Source organism: Spodoptera frugiperda, chromosome 5 (genome assembly GCF_023101765.2).
Source record: "Spodoptera frugiperda isolate SF20-4 chromosome 5, AGI-APGP_CSIRO_Sfru_2.0, whole genome shotgun sequence".
NCBI lineage: Eukaryota > Metazoa > Arthropoda > Insecta > Lepidoptera > Noctuidae > Spodoptera > Spodoptera frugiperda.
Window position 1 is genome coordinate 4,345,047 of NC_064216.1, and position 14,260 is coordinate 4,359,306.

At 34.7% G+C, this 14,260-nt stretch overlaps 1 protein-coding gene across 4 annotated transcripts in view; it reads left to right on the forward strand.

Annotated features, from left to right (window-relative positions):
• Window positions 1-13,595, forward strand: part of LOC118271685 (uncharacterized) — a 256,520-nt gene extending 242,925 nt beyond the window's left edge. For all 4 annotated transcript variants that reach the window (XM_050693579.1, XM_050693580.1, XM_050693581.1 and 1 more), the window contains 13 exons: window positions 24-241; window positions 579-790; window positions 913-1,098; window positions 2,498-2,621; window positions 2,965-3,102; window positions 3,878-4,027; window positions 6,217-6,369; window positions 6,905-6,981; window positions 8,189-8,365; window positions 8,643-8,828; window positions 10,370-10,556; window positions 11,113-11,248; window positions 13,464-13,595. In XM_050693579.1, coding sequence (XP_050549536.1) covers window positions 24-241; window positions 579-790; window positions 913-1,098; window positions 2,498-2,621; window positions 2,965-3,102; window positions 3,878-4,027; window positions 6,217-6,369; window positions 6,905-6,981; window positions 8,189-8,365; window positions 8,643-8,828; window positions 10,370-10,556; window positions 11,113-11,248; window positions 13,464-13,515 — 1,996 coding nt within the window. In that variant the 3' untranslated portion in view covers window positions 13,516-13,595. The remainder of the gene's footprint in view (window positions 1-23; window positions 242-578; window positions 791-912; window positions 1,099-2,497; window positions 2,622-2,964; window positions 3,103-3,877; window positions 4,028-6,216; window positions 6,370-6,904; window positions 6,982-8,188; window positions 8,366-8,642; window positions 8,829-10,369; window positions 10,557-11,112; window positions 11,249-13,463) is intronic.
• The last annotated feature ends 665 nt before the right edge of the window (window positions 13,596-14,260 follow it).

Consider the following 14,260-nt stretch of genomic DNA (forward strand, 5'->3'; position numbering starts at 1 on the left):
AATTAATTTTGTAATGATTTTAGGCCAAGAAGAAAAAGTGGTTCGAACGAGAGCATATCACTACCCGGTAGTTTACCACGGAGAAAACAGTCAATACCTACGGTCCCATGCTTAAGTTCTCTTGAAGCTGAAGATATTGAAACGACTAGAACTCTTACTAGTGCAGGATCAAGATTAACTCCCCTTCGATACATAAAAAGCCCTAATACATCACCTAGACATAATCGAAAACAAGATCGAGGTAAATAATACGTACTATATTAGATGAAATCTTTTTTATTTTTATTAATACTTAATAATACAATACTTAAATATATAACACAAAATTCCGAACAACACACAAATAGTGTCAGTAATCCAGTAGTCAACGTCAACAGAAAAGAAAGGAGAAGAGAATTAAAAACCAAATTTATTAGGGTGCAATGAGTATCGTTTTTCCTGCAACCCTGAGAGGAGAGACCTCCACTTATTATTCTTAAAATAATTTAACTTTACTAAGAACTCCTATGCATGTATGTATAAATGATAGAGAAGAAATTTCTTGTTACTTTTAAATAATTCATTTTATTCTAATTCAGATGGAAAGTTCGCCAAAGCCGCATCAGCAGAGTCACTGCGCTCTGTATCACCAGGATCAGATTCAGTGTTCTATTCAGAACAAACAGAGCATAGTTTAGTGGGAGCTGATGGGGAATCGAAGGCACATTGCTTACACTGTGGCAAAGAAGTCCATATCGTTACTGCTACCCATGAACATGACAGTGTTGCCTCAAGGACATCTCATACTGATGTAAGTCAACTTCGTAATTATGCTTTTAATCTTACTGATACAAACAAATTGTATTGCGGAGCAAAATGGAAACTGATTTTATCGATATAATAGATACACATTTTACTTTTATCTGGTTTTAGGAATCCTACGCAGACGCAACGCCGGATATTGTACCAGCTCCAGCTGGCTTTGCAGACTCTCCGTCTTGTGCCTCAACTAAGAAACATGCAAGTGGAGCACGACTTTACAAGAAACTAGACAAAAGATACCGATCTGAAGACAAATCAAGACATTACTACCGCAACAGACAAGACGTTCGAGCAAAGGTATTACCAAAATCCAATAAATTCTAAATAAGATACTAGTATGTCTCGGAAACCTATATCGTTTTCCGTACCCTTTGAAAAGTAATTGCTTAGAACATTATGCTTAGCACATTTTTTCTTATTCTTATCGTACACAAATCCCCATCTACAAATACATTTGAACGAACCAGGAAGATTAATACAATTTTCCGATATTCTATTACAATTATGTTGGCCTGTAGCACATTCGTTTATATCGACACACATACCAAATTTCGATTTCCATACAAACCCCTCTTCTTTACAATGACAAGAAACATTCCATTTGTTCTCAATTATATCATCAAAATTCTGATTATCTTTACGTTCAAATCGACAAGTAAGAAGATCTTTGTCTTTGCTGTAAGCGTTCTCAATAAAGCAGGGATTGTCCTTATTGTCATAGCACTCTGATACTGATTTCACATGTTTTAATGGACAACACGGGTCTGGACAAAAGCTATACATAGCACAAGCAAAAGAAAATTTGTCATCTGAACGAGGATCATGGTTGCGGTAGCCAAACGTTGAATCTAAGCAATTAGCAAAATTGTCACAAGTTTCTCCAAGCATGGACAGAGCAGGAATACCTTTCATTGTGTACCAACACATGTAATATGAAGCTGACGTTCGCCATTGAAATTTTTCTTCTGGTGCATCAAATGGAAGACCTGTTTTCTCCGCGTACAAAAGAGCTTGCTTACAGCTATCATCCAACTTACTAATAGAAGAATTGTTAATGTCTTTCTTCTTCTTATTCAACGTAGTGGTTATATCATCGTTTCTAGTAAACGGAGCGGTTTCAATTACGCTGTACAAATACTTTACGCATTCATAGAAATCTTTATAGCAATTTGCGTAAACTTTCCAATGGATCGCCTTCAAACTTGGTTCGGGGAAAGCGTGATAGAATCCAACTGAATCTCGGGGCTTTTCTGGGGAATATCTTCGATCCCATTCGTTGAATTTGTGGTTTCGTAGAAAATAAGCAATATCTTGTAAGGCGTGTACCAGCCATTGATCATCAAAAACTACATATGTTGAATCTTGTGATTGTTCCTCTGGTTTTGGAAAATTCGTTGTTGGTGACGGGTTGAGAATATCATCTAATACCCCTTCAGTCTCGCAGAAACCAAAATGTTGAATCAAGTTTACAAATAACAGAAAAAATACACACAAATATCGCAACACAAACATCTTTCTATATTATTTTATAAACTCGTCAATCTCTTTGAAATGTCAAATACCAATGACATTATAAAAACAAAACTATTTTGTGTTCTAATAGAAAAAAGAAGTAATTACAAAAAGTTTTATTTAATGAGTCTACATGTTTACAATATAAATGAATATTTTGTATAATTTTCTTTTTTCATTGCAGTCTGAAGAAAGAGGTAAGGAGGAATATGCTTCGAGTGAGAAAACCCAAGATACTCGCATAGCTAGATCTGCTGGCAACAGTTTAGACAAACTGGGAGGATCCAGCGCAAGCGTAGATCCAGATGGTTTGTATACAGATACACATTTATCCGTATTTTTAAACAAAGCTATTAACAACACATAAATAAATGGATTTTATTTTATTATAACTTTCGTGAGACATACTAAATTAAATTTTAATGTTATCGGCTTAATCACGTAACTGTTTGACGAGGAACTTAACTGTGTCGTGGAATGCTGCTCATAAATATGAGCCTCTAACTTGTCTTGAAACTAGTCGAGTTCCTCGTCAAACAGTTACGTGAATAAGCCGATAACATATTAATTAATTTAGTTTTTTATAAAAATCAACTCTTTTGTGAATAATATTTATCAACAATTAAGTATTTCAACAATATTAATTTATAGAACACGAAGAATGTTCTGGAAGCTCGGAAGGTGCTGAAGGAGGTCGAGACGAAAAAGGAATTTATGCTGCTCCCTGGTGGTGTGGAAACTGGATCATGCTCTCTGAAAACAATGATCAGTGGACCAGGATTCCTCCAGGTACTAATTAACATAAATACGGTAATATAAAAAGTATTGATAAATTGTATGCTAGAAGATTTTCTGTAGGTGGTTTACATATGTATGTAAACATAACCTCGCACCTGTCTCCCTTGTAAGTAGTCTCTAAGGTATAAAAGTGTCTGAAGGAATTATTAAATTGTTAAGTATTACATTGTTAGTATTGATTACATATTTACTAACCGAAAAAGCGTAAAAAATATTTTTTATGTTATGTAAGCATAGCTATGAGCTGAGCAAATTAAAATGGGCTAAACAACGGTACAATTCAAAATTAATAAAAAAAATTGAATCTTCAGAAGCGGGATGGAAAACACGTATGACTAACTATGACACAATTGCTCTTAAAATAGCTGTCGTCAAGAAAGACAATTTAGATCACCCCAAATCACCTAATCGCAGAATAAAAACAAAAATTGTGCCCGATGACTTCATTGAAAATAAGAATATCGAAATACGGATTACATCAATTCTTGGTCACGATTATCCTTCAAACGATTATGAGCTTTATTTCTTTTTGGCCGTGAATGATATTTTAGTGTACAATCCAACAGAAAAAATATCATTATAATAGTTTCGGTATGCCAGACATTAGGGCGCTATAAATTAAATTGAAGGAAACAAATATAGAGGGAGTTACTTGTATTGGAATTTGTTAAATTGCGTCTATCTTTAACTAACAACATATCTGATGCGTATGTGATAGATTAAATGGCTTTTGACTCAGCAACAATAAATGTTCTTTTGTCCACAGATGTGATAGACACTGGATCGGAAGCTGGACAAGAAGATCCGACAGAATCAGAATCAGAATTCAATAAGAGATATGTAGCTTTGACACATAGACTAGTGCATCGACGAGCGTGCATTGAACTCAACAGGCGACAAGCAGAAAACAGTTTTGGTAATAATGACTTAATAATAATTAATAATTATTTATTAATAATTAATTATTGACATAATAATTAATTTAGCTCAACAAAACATTTAGGGCCCTTGAAGAGGTCGTTCTTTTTAAATATAAATATTCGTAGAAAGCCATCTATAGCAAAATCGTTAACAATAATTTAGTATAATTATGTGTTCCTTTTTTATATTGTGCCACAATCTTTTTAATGTAATAAAGCATAAACTTGATGCTTCATTTTTATCGCCGCTGTTTAGTAAGAGCATCATAAACTGGACTTCATGATCGCGTTTACCGTCTATATAAAGCCCTTCATTCCACGGTAGCTATTATAAAACAGGTACCGTATTGCGTCATTACTATTAACGAATAGTTTAACCGTTCCACTTCGGAAGCGTGACGTGCAAAACTATTCCTAGTATTCTCACATTTTTAAATAGCATCACCTATTATTTTAAGATTGTCCCCTGAATTCCTTAGTACATCTATGTCATTGGCACAAAAAGATTGGCTGCCAATGTCGTCATTTCATTTTCCAATATTTTTTTACGACCTTGACATGAAAGTAATGAATTTTAATGGACCATGAAGATGAGTCACGCGATCAATTTTAGTTTCAATCAGTGAAAGGTACAGAATCGTTTCAGAATCAAAAGTGACCGAACTGTTGCGAACTAAAATTAATTCTCGTAGCGTGTTTGAACGTCAGTGTTCAGTTGTTGACGACACGCTACTGCGGCCAGATGATATTTTTACGTCTGACGTTCGGCAAATGTTTAGTTCGTATTGATTTTACATGGCAAAACTCGTCTAGACGACGGTTAATGACGTAATTTTCATGCAGTCCATGCGGGCAGTTAAAAGTGACATTCGCCGGTTCAAAAGTTCAAGTGCTTAGTTTGGACTGTTGGATTTTTGTTGAAGAATGGGGCATTCATGTGAGTAAATTTTCTCGTGGACCAATTACTGAAGTTACTGAAGGTAAAGCAATAGTTACCTTTTAATTTATTCTGTGTTCTAGTCAAAGATATGTTGAACTCCAAGGGGAGTATAAGACAGAAATTAGAGGAGATCCTCAAACTGATGCTGATGTTATGGTGTCGGCAAAGTCAGATTAGCAGACTTGTGGCTCCTGAACCATGTGGTAATATGAAATGAAAATAATAAGCGTGACTTATTTAATGCTTTATTAATTAAAATAATGGCGCTAGCTTTTATGGGTGTTTCTAATGGCACAATTTTATTGTCTTCAATATTGGAATGTGAAAATTTTAATTTTATTATATTTGTGTCATTTGTCATACTATTAAAATTATTTAAAATTTGATTTTCTGTAAAAATTCTAACACCTACTTACCATATTGAAAACTATTTACGTTAATGTGATGAACGGTATGTAAAATATTAATTAATAATAATAACTAATTTCAGCACGTTATGTCACTAAAACACTTTGACAGTAAATGACAGTTGCTATACTAACTGCATATTCTGCATTGCATGAATGAATAGTCTCAGTACAAATCTCCTGGGCATTAGCCAAAAGCGAAAGTTTTTCTTCAAATATTTGGACGGACATACTCTTACCATCTAGAGTACGTATGTGTGTCATGGCCAGATTTCCTCCGACGAGTTTATTGCCGCCTCTAGGCCGACATCATTGTACTATTTAGATAAGAAAATAAATATTAGGCCGGGAATGACGCAAAGAAAATATACAGCAGAACAAACTTATAAGACTATTGTTAGGTGATCATTGGTTTTATTATTCCGTTTAACTATTATATTCGTCTAATATTTGTTGACCGTTTTACTGGTAAAACGTTTTTGCTGTAAGTGGCTTTCAAGCGGTTTGAAGATTTCGATGTTCGTAAAAATATTATGATTCGTATTTTTATAGTAGGGTTAAAGTGAAGGTCTTATGGATCATGTGCTATTACTATCAATTTCGTTTGAGTATAAAACAGTCTAGACTGCGTGTATGACTTTGTAAGGGCGTGATTTATTTCAGCAGGTTTTATTAAGTGTGGTGTTTCTTTATTTTCTTCTTCTTACTCAGAGTCATAACACAATAGACTTAAATGTAGAGTTATGATTACATCATAAGAACAAGCATTTTTTTACCCCTTTGTCAATCAATCTTTGGTCAGAGCATGTTGTAATTTTTACTAACGTACAATTTACAGAGAGCGACAAAACAGTGGTAGTGAGACGTGGTAATGAAGAATTTGGTTTCCGAATCCATGGGAGCAAACCAGTTGTGGTGTCTGCGATCGAACCTGATACTCCTGCCGAAACCTCCGGACTAGAAGTTGGAGACATCGTTATAGCTGTTAATGGTATTATTCTTTTTTTTTCAATATCGAAGATCAACTAGTAGACATTCTAAAATCTAGTAGTTTCTAAATTTTCTGATAGCACAGGTAGAATTTTCGACATAGGTGCAATAGAGATAGAAGCACTTACAGTTCAGAACTCTAGGAAGACTTTTGAATAGAGGAGCAATACTAAATAATTTAGCCATAATTAAAAAGAGGAAATTAAATTTACTTACTTTACACCAGCTTATACAAAATTTACATAACAACAAGTTTAGCTACATGAAACCAGTTATAGGAACTGATAGAAATAGAAAAAGTTACAGAAAATTGAAATAAATCAATTTAAAAAATAGCAAGCACTTAGTAGGTACCTACTTAAATTTAAATTTCAGTTTGCATTCGAAAACAATAACAAAGAACGGCTCGATTTAATACCAGATGATCCCGAACTGGAATTCAGCTTGCACTTTCATTTCAATGGGAAAATTTATAACCCACTAAATCCCCTTGATTGATTTATTGCAGTGCATAATGTTCGTCAATATATTTACAGGAATCAATGTCTTAGATAAGACGCACTCGGAAGTAGTGAAGATTGCGCATTCCGGATCGGAAATTCTTGAATTGGAGGTGAGTTTTTACGGACGACTCTTTTTTAAATTAGTTGCTTTTATTAGCAATGAGTTATTCATTAACTTCTACTAGTGGCTTTGCTCACGTTTCTGTGGTATAAAAAGTATTACATTTGTATTATTCCAAATCATAATCTTCTCCTGTTCCAAGTTTTATCCCATCCCTACAGCCATTTTGACGTATACATATAAGCTTTTGGTTTTATAATATTTAGTAAGTAAGATGAGCATGAAATGATCACATGAGGCTGATGTAGATCATATGGTATCACCATAGGAAACTTAGTCCATCTATATGCATGATAAAACTATAAAAAATTGTCCCAAATCACCCATAGAACATAGATGAATTTAGTTAATTGATTACTTAATTAGTGAATGATAACATGTTTTATTTAATACTAAACCATCAACCATAAACATTACATTATTCATCCGATGCATCCGATACATAAATCAAATCAATCTTACCATACCACATCGTAACCCATTTTTGTGAACTCATTTCATTTGTAAGTGTAACATTTAAACATACATCTATGATCGTAAATATTTATACTTCGAGATGGTCTGCCATTTTAAGATAGTCTTCTAGCTTCATAGATTTTAGGTTGGGATAGGAATTCGCTTTGTCTGCTTTGAAGTATCTTGATCGATTGGTTGTTTGAACTACTATGTACTAGCTTTTGGGTTTGCTTTTCAGGTCATTGATAATATTGTTTTATGTATTAGTGGATTTCAAAGTTCTGATTCTTATGTAGGTAATTCGACTTTGTAGGACGAAATGTGAAATAATCCCAAATGTCGGCTTAATAAGACGAGCTGTGGCTCTCCCACGTGTATAAAGCAAATAAAGTGATTGCACGGTTAGCGCGGTGGCTGGGCAACTGGCTGCCGTGTAAGGTGTAGCGAGTTCGATTCCCGCACGGAGCAAATTTTTTGTGTGATTCACAAATTTTTGTTTTGGGTCTGGGTATCATATGCATGTGAAATTATATGTAAACACACCCACGACACAGGAAACATATCCAAGTGTGGGGCAACGTTTTTGAAAAGAAGAAAGAATTATGACCATAGAATCAGGCTCAATAGCTCAATACCTATACCGTGCGACTGCACAAATCATATTGTTTAATTCTACCCTTATAATATGCCAGCTATCTGGAATATGATACGAAACTATTTTATTCTCTACTCTTTTCTAGGTGGCCAGAACATGTGAGGTAGTTGCTTCATTGGCCCACGAGGGAGGACCTGCAGCCTTATATTCAGGGTATCTATGGAGGGCAGCCCCAGCCAGACCTCACCACCCTCCACGTTGGACCAGACGATGGTTCGTCCTCAAGAGAGACAACTGCCTTTATTATTATAAGACAGACTCGGTAAGTATCTTTTTACTATACGAACATTTTAAGATCCTCGGGGCTTACTCTAATTCAACGAACGAACGAAAAACCTTCGCAGAAGATAAAATAAGATTGTCCAATTCACACCTATTTTTTTCCAATACATAATATATTTTTTATTTTGTATAGCGTAACTTACAATATTTTATTTTCCTAACGCATACCCAACACAGAAGGAATCATTATTGTGGTGTTTTAAAAACATAAATTGTTAATACCGCCATCTGTTAATTACAACTTGTATCTCTTGTAGAGCATTCATCCCGTGGGAGCTCTCATGCTTGTGAACTATCAACTGACCGAAGAGGACGCAGGTAGACCCCACGGGTTCCGATTACATCGCGGCGGTGGCGTGCGCTTACAACTGGCCGCTGATACTTCAGAAGCGGCCGCTAGATGGCGTGCAGTGCTCGCGCATGCTATTGATGCTAGCAATCAGGTACGTCAAATATTTTATTTTCATATTTATTCTATATATCTAAATAACATTTCCCGCTGTAGTAATGTCATCATAAATAAAAAATTAAACTTATTGTTCGACAAAAAGTATTTAAGTGTGAGATGTTATGAAAAGTTCTCCATAGTTCGGAAGTAATTTAAGAGATGGCGCTGATCTTAATTTTGTTTATTTAACTACCACGTTATCTAATTGCTGTCAACGAACTCTAGGGATTCCATAATAGAAGTTAGTAAGCATTGTAGATAAAATAATGACTACTTCGCTCTTCGCTGATAAATGTATGATAAAAAAGGAAGTTAGGCACTTACTTTACCTTCCAAAAATTTCTGTTTAACATTTCCTATGACTAATATTCTATCTATGTATACTTACTTAGGTAAGTAGTACCTATGACAAAATAAGTAGTTCGATTTTTCATGCTTTTTTAATATTTTTTTTTTTTGAGTGGTAAAATCATCCAATGACTTCTCCCGCTTCTCTCCCGGCAAGAGGAGGTGTCAGACTCTTACTAACTAAAAACCACCCCGTTCCTTCTCCTGCTTTGAGCCGGAGCCCCGGTAACCTGTTACGTTGTCCACAGCTCCGGAGATTCAAAGTACTAAACTACTAATTTCTTTAACAACTGATATACATGGCCAATGTGGTCTGTCGTTCGGTTCCTGGGACGAAACGTGCAAACTATGATTGAGTTTTTTTTTCAATTTTGAGAAATAGCACGGGGTCTTAAGCTCGGTTAGTGACAATAGACGTCCTACTGTGAGCCACAACAATAGCTATGGGACTTTAACAACATGACTGATGAAAAGTGACCACATTGTAAAAAGTAATAATGTAGTTGATTGTTAATGTGACCATAGAAAAGAGGCAAATAAGAAGTTAAAATTAAAATTGTATTTGCTTCTTGAATACGATTGCCACATTATGGATGGGTGCTAGTGTGACTACCGATCAATTCCCGATCTTTGGCTACCACTTTACTATGTTACTAAGCTATGTTTTTATCTGGAAAAATGCGTGCTGTGGATGCGTGATATGAATGCGTGCTATGAATGGCTTCTCTACTACTGATACATCGCATACTCGAGCTGATACGCAGCTCGCACACTTCCTCGTACAGCTACATAGCTTAGTATCGGTGAAAACGGTCACATAGTTTCACAGTTTAGCTGTTACATCTTCGTAGCATAGCTACATAGCACATCTCTAGCGGAAAAGCCCTTAGCATGGTCAAGGTTAGCACTCTATCCCGTAGGACTTACCTACTTATGCCGAAACTGATGACATTAAATTGTTTTATCCTCTTCCTACAAGTACATGATAAACTTATGTGACAGATAGTTTATACATATTAAATTAATCTAGTACTCAAGTTAAATTCTTAATCTGAAATGTATCTGGTAATTAGTGACTATTCACACGGTGTGGAAGAGATCTTCAATGACGCGCACGTTTGCGGGAACCCCAGGAAATAATTACTTTATTTTTGGTTAAATATTGTTAATCTTTTAATATTTTTTCAGCGCGATGGCTGGTTGGAAGTAACGATGAGGAATATGAAACTACCACCGTCATCGATACCAAGACCTGACTGTTTCGGTTACCTGATGAAGCTTGGATCCAAGTGGAAGTCCTGGGCCAAGCGGTACTGCGTGCTCAAAGACGCTTGCCTATACTTTTACAATGATGGCAATAGCAAAAATGCTTTTGGTAAGTTAGTATTGTATAAACTGTTGACGTCAATATTTTAAAAATTGTAGGTAGAGATAAATTATGCGTTTAAAATAGATTGCGTTGCGTCTGTGGTTGCGTCTTTAAACGCTAGACACTTCCTCGATTCGACGAACACGTAGCTGAAAATTTGCTATTATTTATTGGTACGTGGGATTATCACCATATTGCTTGACAATTCACTGTCAGTGGAGTCCTTTCGAGACGTATACAGGTTCATAACTGCAATAGTTTTTGAGATATTGCAATATTTTTTAAGATATCGTTCGAACGTTAAGATTCTAGCGTTAATTATGAAAACGATGACGTTACACGATGAACATAATATTTCTGTAGTCATTTTATGATATCAATATATGCAAATAATGAATGAATGTTAATAATGAATAAGTAACTTTTTAACAACCAACAACAACTCCAATTGGTTACAAAGCTGGTATATTTTCGACGACGTATCTTTATTTTCATAATTATACTAAAATATTTAGATTATTATGTACAATATAGTAATTAATACACATGTTCTCTTCCAAAGGTATGGCCTGCTTACACGGCTACAGAATACAGACATGCGCACCAGGCGGCAAGAAATACGCCTTCGAAGTGATGCCCACCGAGCCCAAACAGAGACATTTCTACTTCCATACTGAGTCTGAAATGGACCGAAAACGGTAAGTTTCAATATTTCCTTAATTTTAATATTAATAGGAATTGTTTTTTGTAGGCAGTATTTAATGTTAAATTATATTATAAATGGGTTCATAAACACCTTGAGGAAAATCTTACTACAATTGATTTACGTTTTAAAGTGATCGAAACAAGAGCGCGTTTGGCGCTCTGATTGGTAGATTTAAACCCGCTGGCCAGTCAGAGCGCCTATAACGCGCTTTCGTTTTGATTACTTTCAACGTAAAGCCAACTCATACTAGGGGTACTGAAATTGCCAATGCCAAGCATTAGCAAACGTGGTGATTAATGCTCATGCATTCTCCGAGTAAGAAGGAGTTTCTGACCAATACTGTTTACAAGTTAATATGTAATGGGTGTATTAAGTATCGAATTTCCATTTATTTATTTTATAAAATATATACATATATTTTCCCATTATAATATGACAAGAATCAACCGATGTTTGCGTGCTTTTCTGTTTTAACTAGCATAAATGATTATCGTTTCGCACTAATATCTATACATATAATAAAATCGTAGAAAAGTGCTGTCTGTACATTGAAAATAAAAATAAAAAAAATAGCAGGGGTTATTGTTATGTCGATGTCGAACCCAAAAATGTAATTAACTTTTTTTTTGTCTGTTTGTCTGTTTGTCTGTTTGTCTGTTTGTCTGTTTGTCTGTTTGTCTGTTCGTCTGTGCGCGCTAATCTCAGAAACGGCTGATCCGAGTTGGATGCGGTTTTCATGAATATATTGTGGGATGCTTAAATTTACATTTAGTGTTTGTTTCATGTCAATCGGTTCATAAATAAAAAAGTTATGTCAAATTAAAGAATCACGTCGAACATTCTATGCTTATACCATTAATCTCCGCAACTATTTGACGGATTTGGTTGAAATTTGGTACAGATATAGTTTAGAACCTTAGAAAGGACATAGATATATTTTTATTTCAAAAATCAAAAAATAAAAATAAGAAATAAATTATTTATAAATAATTCTATGTCGATCGTTACACGACTTCGGTTCATGTTATTGTTTTAATTCATCGAAAAAAGTAAATAAATAGTAAAAAGGTATGAAAAAAATAATATCAATATAATAAAACATTTAGTACAAAGAAAATGCTCTAACGGAGTATAGATAATTCTATGTCGATCGTTACACGACTTCGGTTCATGTTATTGTTTTAATTCATCGAAAAAAAGTAAATAAATAGTAAAAAGGTATGAAAAAAATAATATCAATAAATAAATAATCCAAGTTGTCTTTATCCTCGATAGATGGCGTTGGGATCGAAATAGATCGCGCTATGGTTTCGTTACATTCATTTGGTTGGGTATCGGCCGAGCGCTTCGGTACTATCGTAGAGCAACAAGACTTAGTTCGAACAAACAATAAAAAATCAAATTAAGACAATTAAACCGTCGTTTTGGATGTGAATAAAATAAAAATAATAAAAGAATATGTTCCATAAAAGTTCGTTAAGTTTGGCCTTAGGCTTACTATCGGCTGTTAGTCCGTTCCACTCTATAATATTTTTTTTAATAAATAAATAACTACATGACTAACAAGACCTTAATTATAATGACCATTTTATTGACGCGTTGGCCCAGTGGCTATTTAATATGACTGCTAAGCTCGAGGTTCCGAATCGCCGAGGTGGAATTGGTACACTGTTTGATGTTCAGATTATTCAATTCAATTTCATCAGTTCAATTGTAGCCGGTAAACGAGTAGACGAGTTACCTGATGATAAGCAATCGCCGCCGCCCATGGATACCCGAAACACCAGAGGTGTTACAAGTGCGGTGCTGGCATCCTCAAAGTGGCAGGCACTTCTGACTTCTTCGAGGATAAAAGCACATAAAAACGTATTACGGCACTTAATGCCAATGTACTATGTACACTCACTTTTCACAAATTGTGTTATAAGTCCCATGGAATATCTATGGGGTGAGCCTATTGCCATAAGTATACCGGGCACAATTCCAGACTCTATGCTATTACTGTTACAACGGTTTTGTGGGGCTTAGTATATTATAATGTAATCTATATGGAAAAGGAATAAATAAATAAATAAACTGAGAAATATTCGTAAAACCGAAAAAAGATCTAGCCAGATACCCCTTGCCCGTCAGTCTCAATTACAACCATTACTACATATATTTTTTTTTGTATTACTGTATTTTAATTATTTTATTTTTGTTCCTAGGTGGATGGCAGCTTTGGAGTACTCCATAGACAGATGGATGAAGGCTGGTTGACGTCGGGCCCTCCTCTCGGAAGATTCATTCGATTTTATATAATTTTAGTTGTATTAAATATATCCGCTGTTATTCCATTATTTTGATTTATTATATTTATTTCGCTTTAGTGTTTTTTACCCATTTATTCGAATTTTAAATCACAAAACTTTTTCTTTATTAATTGTTCTTTATTTTGAAGTATTCTTAAATATACTTGTAGCATTGTGATTTTTAAAATATGAATGAAATGCAGTATTAAGAATATCAACCTACCCTAATAGGTATCTATACAATCTATACAAGAGATGTATTATTCGATAAATGAACATGAACCGCAGTCAAATTAAGGGTTTAAAACCTTCACCATTACAGAAAAAATCTTCCCAACTACTATTTCAAGTGTTATAAAACTTGAAAACGATAAAATTTTACAATCCGAATGTTTTCTATGAATGGGTTAGAAACAAAAGCATGCGAATCTTAATACCCATCTTCCTAACGACATTATAACTTAGCGCCTTCCATAATTTAATTGTGAGATTTCACATGGCAATTTTCGAATTTTGTTCGGACATGCCTAGCGTGCAGACAACACTATGAGAAATTAATTGAACACGCTATCAGGGTTCACTAACACACATAAAGTGCTCGAAATTAATCGTTTTATTTCAAAATTATTCGTCAAAAAAATATCAAGGTATATGGTATATTTCTGCCGACATCCCGTCCTTTGAACCCTAAATCCTTGCCAACAGAAGCTTGT